General features: G+C 34.8%; 1 protein-coding gene across 4 annotated transcripts in view; it reads right to left on the bottom strand.

The window, feature by feature from the left end:
• LOC138711017 (transcription factor Sp4-like) overlaps positions 1–21,328 on the bottom strand; it is a 42,618-nt gene that overhangs the window by 8,794 nt on the left and 12,496 nt on the right. For all 4 annotated transcript variants that reach the window (XR_011335339.1, XM_069842299.1, XM_069842301.1 and 1 more), the window contains exons 5-8: positions 20,042–20,335; positions 17,094–17,773; positions 11,066–11,234; positions 6,041–6,160 (exon numbers count right to left, since the gene is read on the bottom strand). Coding sequence is in view for 3 of the 4 variants with exons in the window: in XM_069842299.1 (XP_069698400.1) it covers positions 6,041–6,160; positions 11,066–11,234; positions 17,094–17,773; positions 20,042–20,335 (1,263 nt within the window). In the remaining variant the exon portion in view is untranslated. The remainder of the gene's footprint in view (positions 1–6,040; positions 6,161–11,065; positions 11,235–17,093; positions 17,774–20,041; positions 20,336–21,328) is intronic.

Here is a 21,328-nt window from a genome sequence, read left to right as displayed (position 1 = left end):
AGTACACCTATTCATTAAAGTTCAGGTTTTCGATTATTCTCGGATATGCAATCGAAAGACAATGAGGGAAACGTCACGGAGGCTGGAAATCCAATACTGTCGCAGAAGGTTATGTTCTGTTCCTATAATAATTAGCGTTAATTGTAAATAATATTGAAATAAATTCAATTTGTCATCTCGTTTTTCAATTCTAAATCAATTTCCAGGTTATATCAAAATTAGTTCATGTTATTCTTTACATTACATCAAGGTCAATGACATTATTGTTCCTCGAAAAAAATCAATACTTTCGCGTCTGCGCACATCTCACAATTTACGAGTATGCACAAGGTCACTTCCACTCTTCAGTTAGATACGAATAAAATGAATACTTATGAATAATTTCAAGTTAGAAATATGGTCGAGCATAAAAAGTCGTATGAAACTTGCCTATAATGGTAATTAAGACGCTCATATGACAATTATGAAACTCGCTTGCGCTCGTTTCATAAACAAACATACTTGCGTCTTAATTACTATCATTATAGGCTCATTGCATAATGTACTATTGTGTATGTATGGTAAATGAATTATAGGAATGTATTTGTCCAAAACATGAATGAAACTCTGAACTGAACTTTTATATCCAATACATCCACTTCTTCAATCAATATGTAAAACCAAATTTACAATGATATTATCAATTACATTTACAACTGCAATAATAAATTTTATTTTTTCAGGAATTAAAGTTTTAAAATTATTATAAATCTGAATTATTACAACACATTAACATTAATACTAAACATGCACATTATATACTTATACAATATTTTGAACAGACATGTAGGAAACGGTGGTAAGAAAGTAGAAAGCTTCTTAGTCTAATAAATATATATCAGAAATTGTGAAATACATGTTACTGAAAACACTACATCAAATCATTCAGCATGCTTATTAGATACTATTTTACTATATATCCATGCTACTCACGGCAAAAATAGCAGTCTATAAAATAAAAATAAAACTTGACAAACAAAGAAATACAGCGACATAATTACATTGTATGCACTGTGTTATTCAGAAAGTAAGTTCAAATTATATAATTATATATAAAATATTACAGAATAAAAGGTGTGATTATATATAATGTTTAGACCAGAGCTTCTGGCTATAGTTCATGAGATCCCGGGTTCGATTCCCGGTTAGAGCACAGAAATTTTTCCTTAAAGGGGATTATTCCTGTGTTCGTCCATGGTCTGGAATTTAGGTAGATTTAAGACCTCTCCTGGCACCACATTATCATAATCATCCTATCACATCATCGGGGTAATGTAACTCCGCCTTCCAGGTGCCCCCAACCTCAGAAGTGGGTTACAATTAAGCCACAGCCAGGAGAGAAGACCAGAAATGTCGAAAAGACAACCTGGTGGCATTGGATTAAAAAAAAAAATATGTAATGTTCAAAGAGTGCACTGAAAAGCCTTGGTAAGTAGAGTACTGGCCACTTAAAATGGCAATGCCTTTGGAAAGTTGGTCCAGTAGTGAAGAGTGTACAGTTATTCCATTTCTGTGGACAAATAGTTATCGAGGTTTACAGCTCAGATATTAATAGTTTATTGTTGTTTATTGTTAATAAAATAACATGTACAAAAATATAATCTTAGTTCTTCCCTGAAGGAGTAAAAACTCGTGCTCAGGGAGATATCTAAACACAAAGATAAACACAAAGATAATTATTTGACACAAACTGGGTCAAGAAAAAAAAATTACAGGAATAAATTAAATTTAAAAATTCAATTTCAATTTTAACAATTTAAGTCATACAAATACATACACATATTAAATCAATATATATTCTTTAAAAATTAAATTCCTAATGCTATTTTTGAAATTTGATACTAAAATTTTCCAAATTTGGGTATTTATCAATTATTTTATTGTATAACCTTGGACCAAAGTAGGTACCATGGCTCAGAGCTGTGCACGTGAAACACTTTGGTTCCTCTAGTCGTATAAAATAGGATCTTTTAGTTCCATATTTATGATGATACGATTTGAATTTATTACGACGAAAAGGTGTCTCAAATTTAGAGCTGAACAAAATTTATCAGCAGACCATCAACAACCACAACAAATAATATGGCATGCATTGATGATTTGATTAGACAAGGCAGGCAGTTGACCATTTGTCAGACTGATTTAGAAAATGGATTCGATAATGATGTTGCCACATTATTCGTCGCATGGAGTGGTTTTATATCACATACTCCAAATGCAACAAAAACACTAGTATAAGAATACAGAGGAAAAAATCGTCAACAAACCCCTACAGCCTGGACCTTGCTCCGAGTGATTTCCAGGAACACTAACGAAAATATTGGAAGAGAAACAGAGCCAAAAACAACTGTGCATACATATTCACCATGGATAAATATATAATAGGATGCGAAACTGCGGTCAGCACCATCTGGCCACGGGGGGCTGAAATAAGATGATCAGCGCCCAACGTCGTAGGTGGTGAACATTAGAACTACGTGTTGGGTACATTACCCAGAGTTCTCTATTTATCCGTTCGAGATATTGCTCGAGAGTCGAGGAGACAAGATGGCAGACAGAAACTTGCTAATAAGTGAACATAAAGTGATACGTGTGTATATAAGCAGTGTATGTTAAACAGTGATGTTTATGGACGTTGTAAAAATAGTGTTGTTGAATGTATTGTAAAGTAATAATAATGTAATAAATTGAACTATCTAAGTAGTTCTTTCAGACTTTTCCATTGCGCTGTACAATAAATACCCAAAGAATACAATCCTAATTATCTAACCTTTTGCTTTATTTTTTGACTCTGTCTGGTTATATTTTAATCGGGTAGTGTAAAACAGATCATCTCTTTTATCTTCCTGTTGGCTCCGGTAAGAATTTTCAGTAGAAGATGCTGTGAGGAATAAAACTGTAAATGTTTTATTTTAAATTGGGTTAGTTTTGAATATCGATGAGGGTGGGAGGGAATACTTTCTGCACAGTTTAACATTTTCGTCACCAGGTGCGCTGCTAAATGCATGGAGTAATTACTCTTTTCGCTACTTGGTGCACTGCTAGATGTAATAACGCCCCTCCCCCCAACAGGTGGCAGCAAGGTCAATTTCTACAACAGCGCCTCTAGTATGTGTTACGGGAAACTCAGTAAGTTTCGCATCCTATTATATATTCATCCATGTATTCACCATCAATGGAACCAATTTTTTAATACAGTACCAACAGTCCAGTGACAAGATGAAAGAAATGCCTGAACAGCAATTATGACTGTGCAGAAAAGAGACTGTTATTAAACAGATTTTGTTTATATGAGAAAGTTAATTGTTAATTTAATAAAGCCATAACACCAATCTGAACTTACTTTCTGACCCTCAACCAGTTGCAGTTGACTGATAATTATACCTACACTACTTTACTGAAAGCAATGCCTACAAGTTTCTTATTTTTAAAATACTGTATTTAAATCGCTCACAAAAAGTTTACATTTAACATTGTGTGAATAGTCTGTCGCAAATGATGTTTGCCATATAAATATCCAAAATACTCTAAGAGATTACAAAGATTCTAAAACTAAAAGAATGAGTTTCTTTACTTTCTATCACTATAGGAAATAACATATTGTAATGCTGCATACAAGAAATACACATTTTCAACAGCTCTAATACCAATGACACTTTTTTACATGTATCATTATTCGTCCATCTGTTCATCTACATGTCTGAAACAATGAGCCAATATTGTTCATTCTCTCAGTAGTCAAGTTAATTTATAAGAACAAACTGTAAATAAAACTGTACCACAGTCTACTATATACAGTCGCGAAGCTTGAGGTGATTTTTTTGCAAATCTCGTGATAAAGCGCTCCAAGCGGTTAGCAATTAGAAACAATAGACTGTCCACGGTCGACTTTGGACTGTGTTGTATTTCCATCGAGTGCTAGCTCGTTGCGTATTTCACATTGATGCTTGTGAAATGTTTGTTATTGGTTGTAATGAAAATGTTAATGGCTAAAATACAATAACTGGAATAATTATATTTTACTAGAGACATAGAAAAATTAAGTTTGTTTTAATGAAATTTATTGATCACGTTTTATTTTCAATTCTGGTGGGATTATTATTGCTTAGGCCTACTTTTTTTTTCAAAGGATATGTTTTTAATTATAGCTGTTAATTTGATTGTTATTTTTATTTGTTACTTTACTAGAGACGTAGAAAAAGTCTGTTACAATAAAATTTATTGATCACGTTTTATTTCCAATTCTGGTGTGATTATTATTGCTTAACCTCATCCCACTTTGTTAACTAAGTAACCTACACTACAAGTACTGGTACACGTAAGTTACTCCATTAATTCATATTTCCATTATTATTGTTGTAAAGGGAAATGAAAATTAATATTTATTGGTTTTATAGTTAATTATCGCTATAATCTTGAATGAGTGAAGCGATTATAGTAAATTTCAGTTCGTTTTGCACAAACAAAAATAATATTAACCTATTTCTTGCAAGTATCTTCGAGTTTATGGTGGAATTTAATCTACTTCATTAAAATAATAAATTAACTTTATGCATTTAATATTTCAATAATGGAAGGAAGGTATTAATTTTTCCAAAACAACACAACGAAAGTGTAACATATTTTGTCGTCTACTAGGAGAGAGATCTGCGATGATGAGACGATAGTAGCGATCCTAGTGGTGGGAAACTACCCATGTTTGCATTTTTACTACATATTGAGCTTCGCGACTGTATATAGTAGACTGTGACTGTACTCTAATATATGGCATTAGCCAAAGAAATACAAAAGTTCCTTGCATAATACTGTCTGTCTGAGTGGTTATGTCACAGGGTCGTCGAAATGGGGGGAATCAAGTGACAGTTACTTAACGGAGTTCTCTTCTTTAAATTATTTTAAACAGTTATATAATATTATGTAGGCTTCCAATTCCTACAGCAAATATTTTCAGGAAAGAGCCTAACAGCCCTTGCCTTTACAGAGAGGCCAGCAAAAAACCAGTGGGGAAACTGGGATGTAATATAACCACTTAGATGGACAGTAAATGGTTCTGAACAATGCGGAAGTGACTTTTGGATGTGTGTTGTGTAGTGAGGATAACAGCATCATGAATGAAAAAACACTTACCGATCTGTGACAAGTAGAATATTACAAAACAACAGTCTGGTGATGTGTACTTGTTTTGAGAAGCCAAATGAGAGCAATGTCAAATCCCTATCATTGAATGATGATAACGTTGGTGGTAGTTTTCTTCTTTTACTTGCTATTTAACGTCGCTCTATCAACTACGAGGTTATTTAGCGTCGATAGAATTGGTGATAGCGAGATGATATTTGGTGAGATGAGGTCGAGGATTCGCCATAGATTACCTAACACTTGCCTTATGGTCGGGGAAAACCTCGGAAAAAACCCAACCCAATCGGCCCAAGCGGGAATCGAACCCATGCCCGAAAGCAACTCTGGATCGGCAGACAAGTGCCTTAACCGAGCTACGCTGGTGGCTTTGGCAGTGGTGGTGATCATACTGGATGTAAAGTATCTTCTTCAAATTTTAATAAACTTCAAAATAAAAAAGGTTTCCAGATGGAATTTGTAGAACGAAGAAGAAAAAATTATCACATTGATGTCACAGATTTATTTTTGTGTTTTGCAGCATTACTATTAACTTAATGCCATGCCATTATGAAATTATGATGGGTAAAAGGAAAATTGTATCATAGAATTATTTTCTTAACTGACACATACCTTGTAAATTTCAAATTGTACACGTGAAATACATAATTTGTGAAAAAGTAATGTTTTTCTCTTTGCCGAAAATGTATAGAAGGACCAGTAAAATCCAAATATGCATTATAAAATGTGTCGTATATAAAAGTAAACGAAAATAAGAAAACAGAAAACCGTTTGTAAACAACTTGATGAAAGAAAATAACTTCTAATCTAATGTGAATATTAAAAACATATGTAGTGTAATTAAAATGTAATTGTTTATGATACATACCGTTATCCTCTGTTTAGTATGTGTTTTGATATGTTTAGATAAGTGGTCACTTCTCATGAACTTTTTACTGCATTCTGGGCACTGGAATCTTTTCTCTCCTGTATGTGTCCGTCGATGCCTCTGCAAGGAATCACGTGCAAGTTTATAAGTAATGAAGAAAAAATTATGAACTTGTCAATATAGACATTCAATATTAACTAATAAAACAACTATTTTATGAGATGTTGAGTCAAACTGTCCATGTCCACCAATTTTCTTCAATTTCTTTGTTCCCAAATATACAACAAATCTATAATATTACTAAAATTAACAATCAGTACAACTGAATAACTTATACCTGCTTAGCACCACTTATTGCGAAATAAACTTAAGATAATGTACTTATTATGTCGGAATTAAGGGGGGTGATGGATAAAATTTTGTTCATTTTTCAGTCAAAAATCGCATTTCCGTTTTCTTGTATAAAAAATTAATCAGAAATTTCTTATTTATATGTTGAGCAAGTTTCAATGCTCTGCAGCACTCGAAAGCATAAAAATTACGAAATATATACCGGTACATGGCTGTACCCTTGAGCTTCAATTTCATGCAAATTTTACAAGCTGTTTTCTCACACTTTTCGTCAGGTTCAAAAGTATAGAGGCCAGTGGCGGCTTCTCAAGGGGGTTGCAGGTTTGTACACCCCCCAGTAATGTTCCTAATCTCACAGCTTTGTTACTATTAAAAATATAATTTTATTTTACAATTTTCATTCATGACTATCTGCAGCTGGCATCTTGTTTTGTACGTCTGCAGGAGCCTCCGAGCCTCTTGGTTTGCAAAGATGTTGAAAACCTAGGGAAGGTAGTTTATAGAGATGCGAGGACAGGGGGTTAGAGGCGTGGTCTACTGCTTTCCTCATTGAGAACGGTTTGTCGCACTCCCTGACATGGACACCAACATCAGTGCAGAAAGAACTAAATTCACTGGGAAAGTATTTGTTTCAACTAGATATTTGTCCGAAGTAATAAGCATGAAAAATGTATTCATTCGGCTTGTGCAACGAACAGTCGCATATTTCGCATATTACTTTCTCAATCTACATGCACACAAACGGCACAATACATAAAGGAGCTTGTATTTTGCTTTAAAGTTCTAAGAGTTGTCATTCTGACAATAAGTGCTGCTATCTCCCGACAGCCTACGAAAGCTGCATTTGAATTTTATGAACGAAAATGTTGCACTTGGAACTTGGTAGCATTCTGATAACGATTCTATGCTCAAATGTTTTTCATGAGGGTAAATCGCAATATAGAGAACTCCGCCCATGACCTCTTCCACTTTTGGACTTTCTGTATAAATAGGTATGCTTGTATTTAGTCATTTTTACTTATTAATTGCATATAAATTAGCTTTATATGTATACGCCCTCAGATATATATATGGTTTTAAACTTTAAAGTAAATTATGTTTAACTCCTCTTCGATATCCATTGTGCACCACCATATTTTCAAACCACCAGCCGCCACTGATAGAGGCTCTTACAATTTTGATGATAGGAACATGAAATTTTTAATGCATGTTCTATATACCGAGGTTAATAAAACAGCTCATGGGTTTTATGACTAAATGAATACTTTTTAAATAAAAAATGAAATCTTAATAGTGGCAATAGAAAATTTTTATTTTTAGGTATGCAGGGGTTATAAACATTTTTCCCCCTCTTGTAATAAAGAATAGGAAAACTAATGCGTAATCTTTTTCTACATATGCCACTGGTTTTGCAAAAAAACATTTAACTGAAAAACTGAGCTCCACACTTCATTTTGAAATATGCAAAATTTTCAAAATAATGTTCATAACTCAGAAAGTAATTCACTCACAGAAATTAAACTTCACCACATCATGATCTATCACACCATGATTATTTGCACAAAAAATCAAGGACATAGCTTGAAAAATGTAGAAAACAGAAATTTCACCCATCACGTCTCCCTTAGGAAAAACATTTTAACAAATAGGTGTATTTTTAAAAAACATCAAGCCTAACTTATTTCAACAAATTTATTCACTGACTGGAAGACGTGGAAAGAGGAAAAGAAAGTTGTTAAAGTCAAGTTTCAGAAAACTTTTGTAATATTTTTGTCAATGGACTTAAATAGAACATTTTAAAAATATATTTTTTTTAAATAACAGGCCTTATCATCAAATTTATTTACTGAATGGAAGGGATGGGAAAAGAAAAGAAAGTCATTGAAGTCAATTTCCAGGAAATGGTCTTTCTGTGATATTTTTGTCAAAAGACTTCGATAAAATTCAGAAATTTTTTAACTTAGCATTTCACGTCATAATATGTGCAGATTAATTTTTTTTTTGTATATACAAACTCTTGAAACAATTTTATTTCTCTGCATTTGGCATAAGGAGAAAATTTACACTATATTTAAGATCTCTGAGATAATATCCAGTACGAACAAAAAGTTCTCTGTAATTTCATTTCATATAAATGTTCAAGACTATTATTTACACGAATATACACGAGGTGAACAATATAAGCTGCCAAACTTACACAGATGAACTATACAATCTGCTGAGCAAACTGTTTCATTTTAAAGCACAGTAATAAAATATATCTATAGGATTGAAAACTGCTATTAAGCAGATAACAATTCCACCTTAATCTCAATCTCTAGGCAACAGCATCAAATGCTGAATGTGCATTAACCTGATAACAGGGAAAGTTCTTTTGATAAAGGTGATGTTCTATCTTTTTTGACACAACTTGGCTCTCCAAAAATTAAGTGAATATAACAAAGTTCAGGGAAAAAATATGTTGTACCTCGCCTTAACTATTTGTTTAATATATTCATATCATGTATATATCCTTTTTTTTTTTCCTTTTATTTAGGTTAAGCCATATATATGCATTTGTAATAATTCTGTATCTTGCTTAGGAAAGATCAATGTAAATAGGCAAAATACACTAAAATGGGCATATTCACCAATTCAAATCCAAATATATATTTATCGCAGGAAAGGGAAAACTATATAACAGGCAGGGTTTGGAATTGAACGGGTTACATCAGCTTCTTGTCTATGCAGATGACGTGAATATGTTAGGAGAAAATACACAAACGATTAGGGAAAACACGGAAATTTTACTTGAAGCAAGTAAAGCGATTGGTTTGGAAGTAAATCCCGAAAAGACAAAGTATATGATTATGTCTCGTGATCAGAATATTGTACGAAATGGAGATATAAAAATTGGAGATTTATCCTTCGAAGAGGTGGAAAAATTCAAATATCTTGGAGCAACAGTAACAAATATAAATGACACTCGGGAGGAAATTAAACGCAGAATAAATATGGGAAATGCGTGTTATTATTCGGTTGAGAAGCTCTTATCATCCAGTCTGCTGTCCAAAAATCTGAAAGCTAGAATTCATAAAACAGTTATATTACCGGTTCTTCTGTATGGTTGTGAAACTTGGACTCTCACTCTGAGAGAGGAACATAGGTTAAGGGTGTCTGAGAATAAGGTGCTTAGGAAAATATTTGGGGCTAAGCGGGATGAAGTTACAGGAGAATGGAGAAAGTTACACAACACAGAACTGCACGCATTGTATTCTTCACCTGACATAATTAGGAACTTAAAATCGAGACGTTTGAGATGGACAGGGCATGTAGGACATATGGGCGAATCCAGAAATGCATATAGAGTGTTAGTTGGGAGGCCGGAGGGAAAAAGACCTCTAGGGAGGCCGAGACGTAGATGGGAGGATAATATTAAAATGGATTTGAGGGAGGTGAGGTATGATGATAGAGATTGGATTAATCTTGCACAGGATAGGGACCGCTGGCGGGCTTATGTGAGGGCGGCAATGAACCTTCGGATTCCTTAAAAGCCATTTGTAAGTAAGTAAGTAAGTAAGGGAAAACTCTAAAAACAAGTAGTGTTACCACAATCTAGTATTTACAGTCACAAAGCTCAATATGTAGTAAATATGCATCCATAGATAGTTGCTAACCACTAGGATTGCTAATATCGCCTCATTACAGACAATGCAAAATAGTACCAGCCCAGTCTATTGTTCCTAGCACTCTCACAACTCAAGCTTTGTGACTGTATATACGCTCTGTATTTCAACAAATAATTTTCGGTAAAGAATTCAATGAGTCATTTGAATTGAATTGAAAGGGGAGAATTGGGAGGACAAATTTAAAAGGTACGCAAAACGCGTCCTTGCAAGGGGTTCGGGGCTACAAGAAACTAAATATGTGAGCTCCAACCCTGTTGGCCACTAGTCTCACTCCAGGTTATGCTGCTCCACTGAAGGAGCTCTAGAAAATGTTGAAGGGGAAAACCGAAAATGAACGTAACCTCTTAGGTACCACATACGCGAGGGGGCAGAAATGTGATCAAAGTGATCACAGGACAGGACGAAGAGAAAATGGCTGGTGTAGATCTGCACATTGAAATGAACTGTGTCATTTTGCAGTGCAGGAGGAGTCGAGAAGACTCTGTCATCTGTTGTTCGATGACAAGGCAAGTGAAGACCGCCAGGAGAGATGCCGTGAATTCTGAATCTGCAAACTGAAAGGTTCCCTGTCCTTTCGCATTGCGACTACATGAGTGACCTTGAACATGTATTTCGTAATTTTATAGACTCTGAACTAGGGCATTAAGTTGTTTGTTAGAAAAGGGGAATTTATGGGGAAGGTCCGTGGCCTATTTCTCTTAGGGCTCATCCCGACATTTGTTTTAACACCTTAGGAAAACCACGGAAATAACTTAGGCAGGATGAGTTGTCTCAATATAAGAGACTAGCCAATTTGGCTTTTAGGTAGGAGGTCGATTGATTTATGAATTTATGATGGATGTAATTATTAATTAATTTAGAGTAATTAAAGGGGTCATGGGGATATGAATGCAGGTCCGTGGCCCATTTCTTTTAGGGCTCATCCCGACATTTGTCTTAGCACCTTAGGAAAACCACGGAAAAACCTTACGTCATTTGTATCATGCTCAACACCTTATAACCTTACCTGTAATTCATCCGACCTTGTGAACCTTTTACCACAAAATATCCAACTGCATATGAAAGGTCTCTCCCCTGTATGCCACCGTAGATGGGCTCGAAGATGTGATGTTTTACCATATACTTTGTTACACCCAGGAATATGACATACATGTTGTTTCTTGCGATCTCCACTCCTGGAAAAATAAACGAAATTTCTATGCAAGATTCAGTTTAAATTTGAATGTAGATTATAAGCTTGTTAACTTTAAAATATATTAATAACCGTAAAGAGTAAGTGGTGAGTGCCTGAAGACATTAAACTACGATGTAATCCATCAGTACAGTACAGTACATAGTAAACATAACATGCTGTTATCAAATTCCAGATGATTTGTAATGGGAGAAAAATTAGCTCTTATGATACTGGAACGTATTATTGGTTACTCACAACAGTGCATTACATTAAGCTATATTATAATTCTGTGGATCCAATGCAAAATGTGGTGTCACTTTTTGCAATTTTTCAGGAGAGTGAATTTTAAAGTTTGAACTTATGTATAAAATCATAATATCAAGTTTCATAACAGGTTGAGAGAAAAATGACAGAAATATACATATCATCTTTGCCACAATAAAGATACCATCAGGATGCACAACATATCGCAAAATCTATTTTCACCAAAAATTGACATATGATCTTTTGCCTTGGAACCACAGGCAGAGAAAAGAGAGTTGTGCACGTTCAATTTATACATTCCCATTGCTTGCATGAGCCAATGCAAACCAGAGTTCACGATATTTCGATTATTCCAGTCCTTGATAAATGCCAGCTGAGCACTTTTATTTTGAGATCTTCCCCGTTTTAGGTTACACTGTGCCTGATGTTTACTCATGATTAATCATTATAAATTAATCTTTGCTTTTTGAACGCTTATTTAAGTTTGACAGATGGCCTAGATAACATTCGTGAATCCGATGCTGACACATTGGCCATCCTGCCTCAGCCCTTTCAGAACAGGTCTCATGGCCCTGAGTCCCAGGCCCTTCCTCTGTCAGCACTGGAAACCCGCACTATTCCCAAAACTTCACCCCAACCTATTTTAATTATCTTATGCCTCTGAAAATGTTGCTAAATTCAACTATGTACATTTCCTGAAAGATGTCTACAAGAGTTCTGTGATTTGTATCCATCCATTAATTAGACAAGATAGAAAAGTTAATTATAAACTGAAGGGGTGAGAATGATATAGTCCTAAGCCACACAGACAAAATTTTACAGGAAAGCATGTTAAAGACTTAGAGTCCAATGTTATTAGGTGCAGTATCATAATTTCTTTGGCGTATATAGTGAAAATCATATAACAGCAGTTCCTAAAAGGGTAATTTGGCTGCCTTTAATCAGTGTTGCCAACTAATACCAGATATCACCAAAGAGGATAAAATCACAATGCCATGTAGGCTACTATAATAATAATAATAATAATAATAACAATAATAATAATAATAATAATAATAATAATAATAATAATTAACAATAACAATGCCTTGCTTATTTACCACATCTCATCTTCGTGTTGGGAGGTGTTTTCTAAATGGTTCAATAATTTGTGAAAGAGTAGGTCTATATTTTTTACTTGAGGCGAGTAAAGAGATAGGTTTGAAAGTAAATCCCAAAAAGACAAAGTATATGATTATGTCTCGTGGCCAGAATATTGTACGAACTGGAAATATAAAAATTGGAAATTTATCCTTTGAAGCTAGGTGGAAAAATTCAAATATCTTGGAGCAACAGTAACAAATATAAATGATACTCAGGAGAAAATTAAACGCAGAATAAATACAGGAAATGCTTGTTATTATTTGGTTGAGAAGCTTTTATCATCCAGTCTGCTCTCAAAAAAGCTGGAAGTTAGAATTTATAAAACAATTATATTACCAGTTCTTCTGAATGGTTGTGAAACTTGAACTCTCACTTTGAGAGAGGTTAAGGGTGTTTGAGAATAAGGTCCTGAGGAAAATATTTGTGGCTAAGAGGAATGAAGTTACAGGAGAATGGAGAAAGTTACACAACACAGAACTGCACTCATTGTATTCTTTACCCGACATAATTAGGAATATTAAATCCAGATGTTTGAGATGGGCAGGGCATGTAGCACACATGGGCGAATCCAAAAACGCATATAGAGTGTTAGTTGGGAGGCCGAGACGTAGATGGGAGGATAATATTAAAATGGATTTGAGGGAGGTGGAATATGATGTTAAAGACTGGATTAATCTTGCTCAGGATAGGGACCGATGGCAGGCTTATGTGAGGCCGGCAATGAACCTCTGGGTTCCTTAAAAGCCTATAGGCCTATATTTTCCTCCTGGACCTCTTGCACATTATGTTGGTAATTAGTAGATTAATATGATCTAATATTAAAATGTATTTTGTTTGATAACATGAAATTCATTGCTTTGACTGAACAGTTTATGATTCACAAGAGCTAACCTAAAAATGTATTTTGTTTGATCACGTGAATGATTAATACAAACTTTGGAAACCGAATGCCACTTTGAAATGTATGCTTAAGAATACTTCTCCATAATAATTTTGCTATTTTAGTTATAATTGCTGTCTCCTTGTGCATAATTCCTTCTTCATTATCTTCTTTCTTCAGTTCATTTTACTTATGAACTATAAGTTAGATTCCTGAAGTGTAGTCTGAATGGCACATGCTTTCTTTCTTGGAGGAGTCACTGTCATGCTATTTCCTCTCTTTGACATTATTGTAATAAAAATCTAAACACGAAAATTGTGAAATGGCATTTCTATCAATCACCCCCAAGAGCATGTATCACAACTTGTATCAATTATTTACACTTATCTGACTATAATCTTGAATTGTAACCAGAACGCAACACATAAAATAACTATTAGCCGATGTATTAATATTAATACTGACATTAAATTATTAGTGTATTCAAATTTCGTTAGCTTCCAGTAATCGGCTCAGAAATCTAAAACTATTTGAATTTTCAGAATTTGCACTACAGACAATGCTATCACTGCTGCCAACATAAGTTAGAAAATCTCTATCAGTTGTAGTAGGCCTATTTCTCAAATTCGAAACGAAGTTGGCAAAAGAAAATTTAACCTTCAAACTACAAAATCACCATAATCCACTAGCATATGCACAAGAGGTAAAGCAAGCTTTAGGGCTGTGAAACAGCTGTCCTTGTCCGCGTCTGAGAGTGTCCGTAAATGAGAGTTAAATTTATCTTTATTTCTATATTATTTCAGTTGGGACATAAAAATCTGTCCGTATATGAGGAGTGTCCGTAAGGAGAGGTTTCACTGTACATAAATTAAATACTGCTATAATAATACATTATGCAACGAGCCTATAATGGTAGTAATTAAGACGCCAGTATGTTTATGAAACGAGAGCAAGCAAGTTTCATAAACATACTCGCGTCTTAATTACCATTATAGGCAAGTTTCATACGACTTTTTATGCTCGACCATATTTCTAACTTGAAATTATTCATAAGTATTCACGTTATTCTTATCTGACTGGGGAGCAAAACTGACCTTGTACAATATCTCGTAAATTGTAAGATGTGCGCAGACGCGAAAGTATTGATTTTTTCTAGAAACAAATGTCACTGACCTTGATATATAATCTAGAGAGTAAAATAAAGATTAATCTTGATATAACCTTGAAATTGATTTAGACATTGAAAAACGAGATGACAAATTGAATTTATTTGAATATTATTTACAATTAACGCTAATTATTATAGTAACAGAACATAACCTTCTGCGACAGTATTGGATTTCCAGCCTCCGTGAAGTTTCGCTAGTTGTCTTTCGATTGCATATCCGAGAATAATCGATACTTGCGCTTTCATATTGCTACACTGGTGTTTTCTGATTGGTGAAACACCTGAACTTTAATAAATAGGTGTACGTTAATGAGGTCCATTAAAGGTCTGCTACCAGGTGAATAATTACTACATTTCGGCATGGTCGAGCATAAAAATTTTAATATACTACAGTATTAATATTTGAATTTAATTTAGGAACTCTTACTGAGCTGATACTACTTCACTCGGCATTTTGTTGTCTTTTTTTTTTTTTTTTTTTTTAGTACACACTTTAACATCTGTGGTCATATCATGTGTTTTTCAGGACTGTGGGTATACCAGTAGGTCGTGTTTACTACTGTTGAGTTCCTGTTCCTATTGTGTGTTGTTTTAGATAGTTTGTATTCATGTAACTGATCTGTTATCTTGTTATGGGCATACATCAAGTCAGGCTGTCTTCCAGTCATTAATTTTTGTATGTCCTATTTGTTCCTCAATGAATACTGGTACTTAACCTATATATACCGGAATAAAAATACCGGTTTTCGACTTATTTTACAGGTAAAAATTAAGGTTTTAATAATATCGGTTATACAAATGTGTGTGTGTGTCTAATGCCTATCCACTTCACTTTACGTGATTTGGGTTCTGCATACTGAGGATAAATGGTATAAGTAATACCAGTATTATATACAGTGAAACCTGTTCAAATTGGAACCTGAATAATCCGGAATCCTGTCTATTTTGGAAGAATTTATTGGTCCTGGCAAAATTCGTATGTATTATGTGTAATTTTTTCTGAATAAAACGGAAACTGCCTGCTACTGTTCAAAACGGAAATAATATTTTGGGCACACTTCTTTAATGTAAACTATATTTTGAAACAGCGTGTAATTTCAATATACAAAATAATATGTAGGTCACCAAGATAAAAGCAAGTTTTCTTTGCAGAATTTTAGAGAGTACGAGAGTGTATTGGCCTGTCCCTCATAAATTTTATTACCCTGTTGACTAGGCAGATGAGTCCTTTCAAAGATTTTTAATGCTTCACACCCGTATACTGTCGTAGCTGGACAGAGTGCAAGTGTAGTGATTTCCTTGTAAACAAAAAGTTGTGTAAAATATGGCATTAACATTAAGTGATGAAGTAAAAGTTATCGAGTTAAAGGAAAATGAGAAACGAAGTGTAGTGAAATAATATTGATGTTCTGTTGTGGAAAACTCAGGTGTGACACTTAAAAACTTTCAAAGAACATGCCAATTTGTGGATCTATTCTGCAAAGCAAGCCATTGAACTGACAAAGAAATTAACTAAACCAGAATTTAACGGTTCTAATGGATGGCTCCAAGTCCAATTAATTAATAATTTGCAGTGATATACAGTACAGTATTATAGTGTAGTGTTAGATATTAAACTGAATGAGATTAGTAAACTTTAGTAGTGTTTAATGACTAATGAGTGAGTTACAACAACTTTTATACAGAAAGTGAGATTTTAATCAAGATGATTCACCAACAGAATAAGCGACAGAAAGCTGATTTAATGTGAATAGTGTTAAATGGAATATTTTGTACTTCTTTCAGTTTGCAGCATGCCATTTTGTTTTCCATGTATACTTACTTACTTACAAATGGCTTTTAAGGAACCCGAAGGTTCATTGCCGCCCTCACGTAAGCCCGCCATTGGTCCCTATCCTGTGCAAGATTAATCCAGTCTCTATCATCATATCCCATCTCCCTCAAATCCATTTTAATATTATCTTCCCATCTACGTCTCGGCCTCCCCAAAGGTCTTTTTCCCTCCGGTTTCCCAACTAACACTCTATATGCATTTCTGGATTCGCCCATACGTGCTACATGTCCTGCCCATCTCAAACGTCTGGATTTGATGTTCCTAATTATGTCAGGTGAAGAATGCAATGCGTGCAGTTCTGCGTTGTGTAACTTTCTCCATTCTCCTGTAACTTCATCCCTCTTAACCCCAAATTGTTTTCCATGTATACTAATGATAAAATATTCAATTTTAATTTCACACCTGAATAATACAGAAACCTGTGCACAACAGAATAAAAATTAGGACCATGTCACTTCCGTCTTGAACAGGTTTTACTGTATTTCGGTATTCGATCACAGATAAATATTTAGTAATGAAACAAAATTTTTTCATGTATTTAAATCGTAATTAAATTAATGTAATCACTTACCTCTCTCCATCACTACAATTCGGACAGGTACATGCTACTCGACGGACTCTGGCTTTGGGTGTGCCCTCTCCAGTCGATTCAATGTTAACAGCTGATGAAACAGTCACTTGATTGTTGGCAGATACATTTGACTGTTGAATCTGAGGATTACCATGACTTGTAGTTGTAATTACTTGCCACTTGTTTGGGTCGTTGGGGTCCTGTTGAATATGCTGGCCAGCAGCTATGATTTGTGTCACCGGTGGTAAGTTTGGAACTGCAGATATAGTTGACGAGGTGGGGCCATGCTGAGGTACAGATGTACCTGATGGAGATAACCCAAGTTGGCTCTGGGCTCCTACCGAAAGTGCACTTGCCGGTATCAGTTGCACATTGCCTAGTCCAGGTATGTTTTGTAAGGGAATTGCTTGAATGTTACTCAAGTTGGGAACTTGTATTATATTATTGCCAGCTCGCATGGCAGCCACACCACCGGCCTGTGCCAAGTTTGCAAGACTTGTCGCTGGTATCACTGTCACTTGCTGGCCTTGAGAACCGGCCAATGTTATCTGCTGAGGCTGCGAATGTCCCAATATAACACCTTGTCCTGTAGCTGTCTGCTGACTTTGAACTGTAACCTGATGGCTGTTGGTTGTGTCTGTACCTGCTGAACTGCTTACAAGACTTGGAGCAGCAACAGTCTGGAAAAAAATATTACATTTTATATGCTATATATTTCGTCACAGCATTTCTTACAAGTAATGGTGGACCTCACATTTCACGTATATGGTGCCACCAATAACAATCATTACAAATAACATTTGTGCGAGATTGTATTTGCTTGGTTTCCACACAAGACCAATCTGCGGAAAGTCTCAAATTCCACATTCGGTATTCCCAACCTAACACACATAACAATTTCCCTCTTCTTACCGCTTAAGTGACATATTGATTTTACTGCTTTAGGCTTTTAACATATTATTTTTAGAGACTTTTAATATAGTAATAATTATAAATTGGAAACTTACCACTGCAATTTCACCTAAATTGCACTGTTAATTATTGCTTTTAAATATTTGCAAAAATTAAGTAAACTCTACAACTCCACTAAAGTTACTGCATTCGTGATGCAAGTAACATTACGGAAGCAGTGAAAAAATCAACAAGATTCCAGACTCATCATAGACTGGGGGGAAAAAAAGACAGACGTATATCACGGCCTGCTGGAGTATAGTAAACACAGAAAACATTTTAAAGCAACAATGTTGAAGATAGATATTTTTGTTTTGCAAATTTGCCGTCATTGAACAGAAACCAAGATGGAGATTTCATTGCAACTAATTAAAAATTCCTCTTTCAGGTATGTAATAAACGATCTTGGCACAAAATAATGTACGATACACGAGCGGTATGTTTTCTTTCAATTCTCGGAAATTAAAAAAGTTCAATTACGTTTCGCTTTTTCAAACTTTTCCTCGAACATGAAAACTTCAACATACCGCTCTTGTAACGCATATTACTATTATTTGCAGTACACTTTATAAAACTACCCTAATCCCACTAGCTATCTCCACTCTTGCTGCTCAGTCCATCATCTATTTAATACTTGTCCTATCTTGTTTTTGTTATTCATTATTTATTCACTAGTTCACATATACCTTACTGTTTATACCAGTTCACTTTACAGTCCGTTCATTATTCAGTTTGCTATTTGCTATAACAACTTATTTCCACCATCAAATAGTTACTCTATTCACACCTTCGTTACTGTGATGTCTTGATATTAATCTAAATCAGTACCACTACCTTTTTCTTGATCTTTTCTAGTTCACTAATATTGGTCACTCACTCATTATTATAAAATACTATTCACTAGTCTTCCTTATTGCTGTAAGTAAACTAAAAGAACTCCAAAAGGAAATAACATTTCAATGGATACCTAATCATTGTGGTATACCTGGAAACGAGAAAGTCAATAATATTGCAAGACAGGCAACATATTTGCAACCAACACCTCTTCAAGTGATATCTCTATGCAATGCTTTTGCTTCAGTAAAGTCTCATTTTACAAACCTATGGATCAACAATTGGCTCTCTTCTGACAAAGGAAAAATTTTACAGTCTCTACAAAAGAAACCAAATGACCTGGAAATGTACAAAAACTTGCCCAGACATGTTCAAACATTTTTAACAAGAGCCAGAACAGGTCACATTGTCACTCAATTGTACCTACACCGATTTCACATTTCTGATAATCCTACTTATCTGTGGTGTAATAATCATGATGAAGATCTGGAACACATTCTTCTATACTGTCCATCCATAAACCACAAAAGAAGTAAATTAAAGTCATCAGTACCAGTTGCAGAAGACACAGCCCTGCAGTATGTATTGACTACACCCCACCTCTGGCTACTAGCAACAGGCATCTATAATGAACACCGATCAAAATACCCCTCATTTCTCGTGAAAAACAACAACTGAATAGACTTCAGTGGACTTTATGTTGTCGGCAAGCAGCTGGATACATTAAGAAGATTGATTGATTCCTTATTGCTATCAAATCTCGTTTTCCTCACAATGTTTTTCACCATTTTCCATTATCCCCACTTACTCACTTATTGTTTGATTTTTCAAAAGTTAAAAATTTTGACCTTACCTTGCAGACTACATTCTTTCTCTGATGATATTTTATGTTAAAAATCAAGATACTTTTAGCATTAATCACAGCTCATTCATAATTTTAATACAAGACATGCACAATCTATGTATTACATTCTACTCAAGTGACGAACTCGTAAATTAAACTAATCTACTAGATATGTATTAATAATCATGTAACCGGTACTATATATCTTTATGTAATTTAGTTACTTGTTCCATATCTCAAAGCTACAATACTCATGTAAGATCTATGGAATACAATAAACGAAATGAAATGACAGATTCCACACTGGCAGTATGTTTACCTGGACAGTGACGCTGGGTGTGCTAACAGTCGTGGTACTCCATGTACTGGAAGTCACCGCATTCGAGCTAGCGGCAGCAGCTGCTGCTGCTTGTGCCATCATATTTTGGTTTGCTTGGGCCTGTGCCTGAGCTTGAGCCTGGGCTTGTGCCTGGGCCTGGGCCTGAGCTTGGGCCTGTGCCTGGGCTTGGGCCTGTGCCTGGGCTATACTGCCAAGCTGAGCAACTGAGGCCAATTGTACTTGCTGAATTTGACCAGAAGGCGTAATTATTTGAGCCACCTGTTGAGTTGGTACCTAAAATATCAAATCTTTCAGTTGTGAAATGTTCACATAGAAATAAACAATGTATCATAATCTGCATATGTTTTTTCATGTTCCTTTACAGAACAAAAAATTACATTTGTTCGGATCAAATTTCTGCACATTTAAAGGACAAAACTAAAATTCTTTCAATCATCTATTATCATAATACAGTGCTCTCTTAAACTGACTAATGGTCTTACTAATAAAAACTCTATATACAGACGTTTAACTACTTATACAATGAGTAGCTCATTTATATGTCGTGTGTAAATTCCTTACTAATAATCACTACATACGTCGCGTATAACAGTACAACTGTTACACAGCTACGTCATAGTTTCGTCATTACTTCGTTACGAAAGATAATAGAATATCTGAGGTTCTCTATTGCATCCGGTAGAGCGCTCTAGTGTGGTGTGTAAAGTATCGATAGTACAACTGGCTCTAATCGATTACCATACTATAATTTGGTCAAAGAGTACAAGCTACAGCAATATTATTCTAATTATTCTGTGCTCTTTGGTTTGTTCTTCTTTGGTTACTAGGCAACCATAATCATAAAATGACAGTCGATACGAACAGCTGTTAGAGGGGCGGCCATTTTTTCTCTATATACAACGCTTAAACAAGGAGTTTCGTGTATATAACTACTGCAAAGCAATTCCCATTGTATAGTTACAGGCTGTTTATACGTCCATCGCTTCTGCATTATTTATTAGTAAAGTTTTCTGTCTCAACTCTGCATAAGTCTAGTATAAAAACTATACACGGTTTATTAGTAAGACTGTAAGCATATTGGGAATTAATTCTCAAAACACACTATGAAATGTTTTATATAAAACAATTTTTATCTCGAAAAGGAATACACAAGAGCAAAACTGTATTAAACTTTTGTTTGAAATATCTCAAAGAATAACCGCTGAAATTAAGGACGTTACTGTTCTCCAACCAGGAGATAAACCATGAAAGGAATGTGCTTACTGT

This window comes from Periplaneta americana, chromosome 12 (genome assembly GCF_040183065.1).
Source record: "Periplaneta americana isolate PAMFEO1 chromosome 12, P.americana_PAMFEO1_priV1, whole genome shotgun sequence".
Taxonomy (NCBI): Eukaryota; Metazoa; Arthropoda; class Insecta; order Blattodea; family Blattidae; genus Periplaneta; species Periplaneta americana.
Note: the sequence above shows the minus strand (reverse complement) of the source record. Positions and strands in the feature narration are given on the sequence as shown.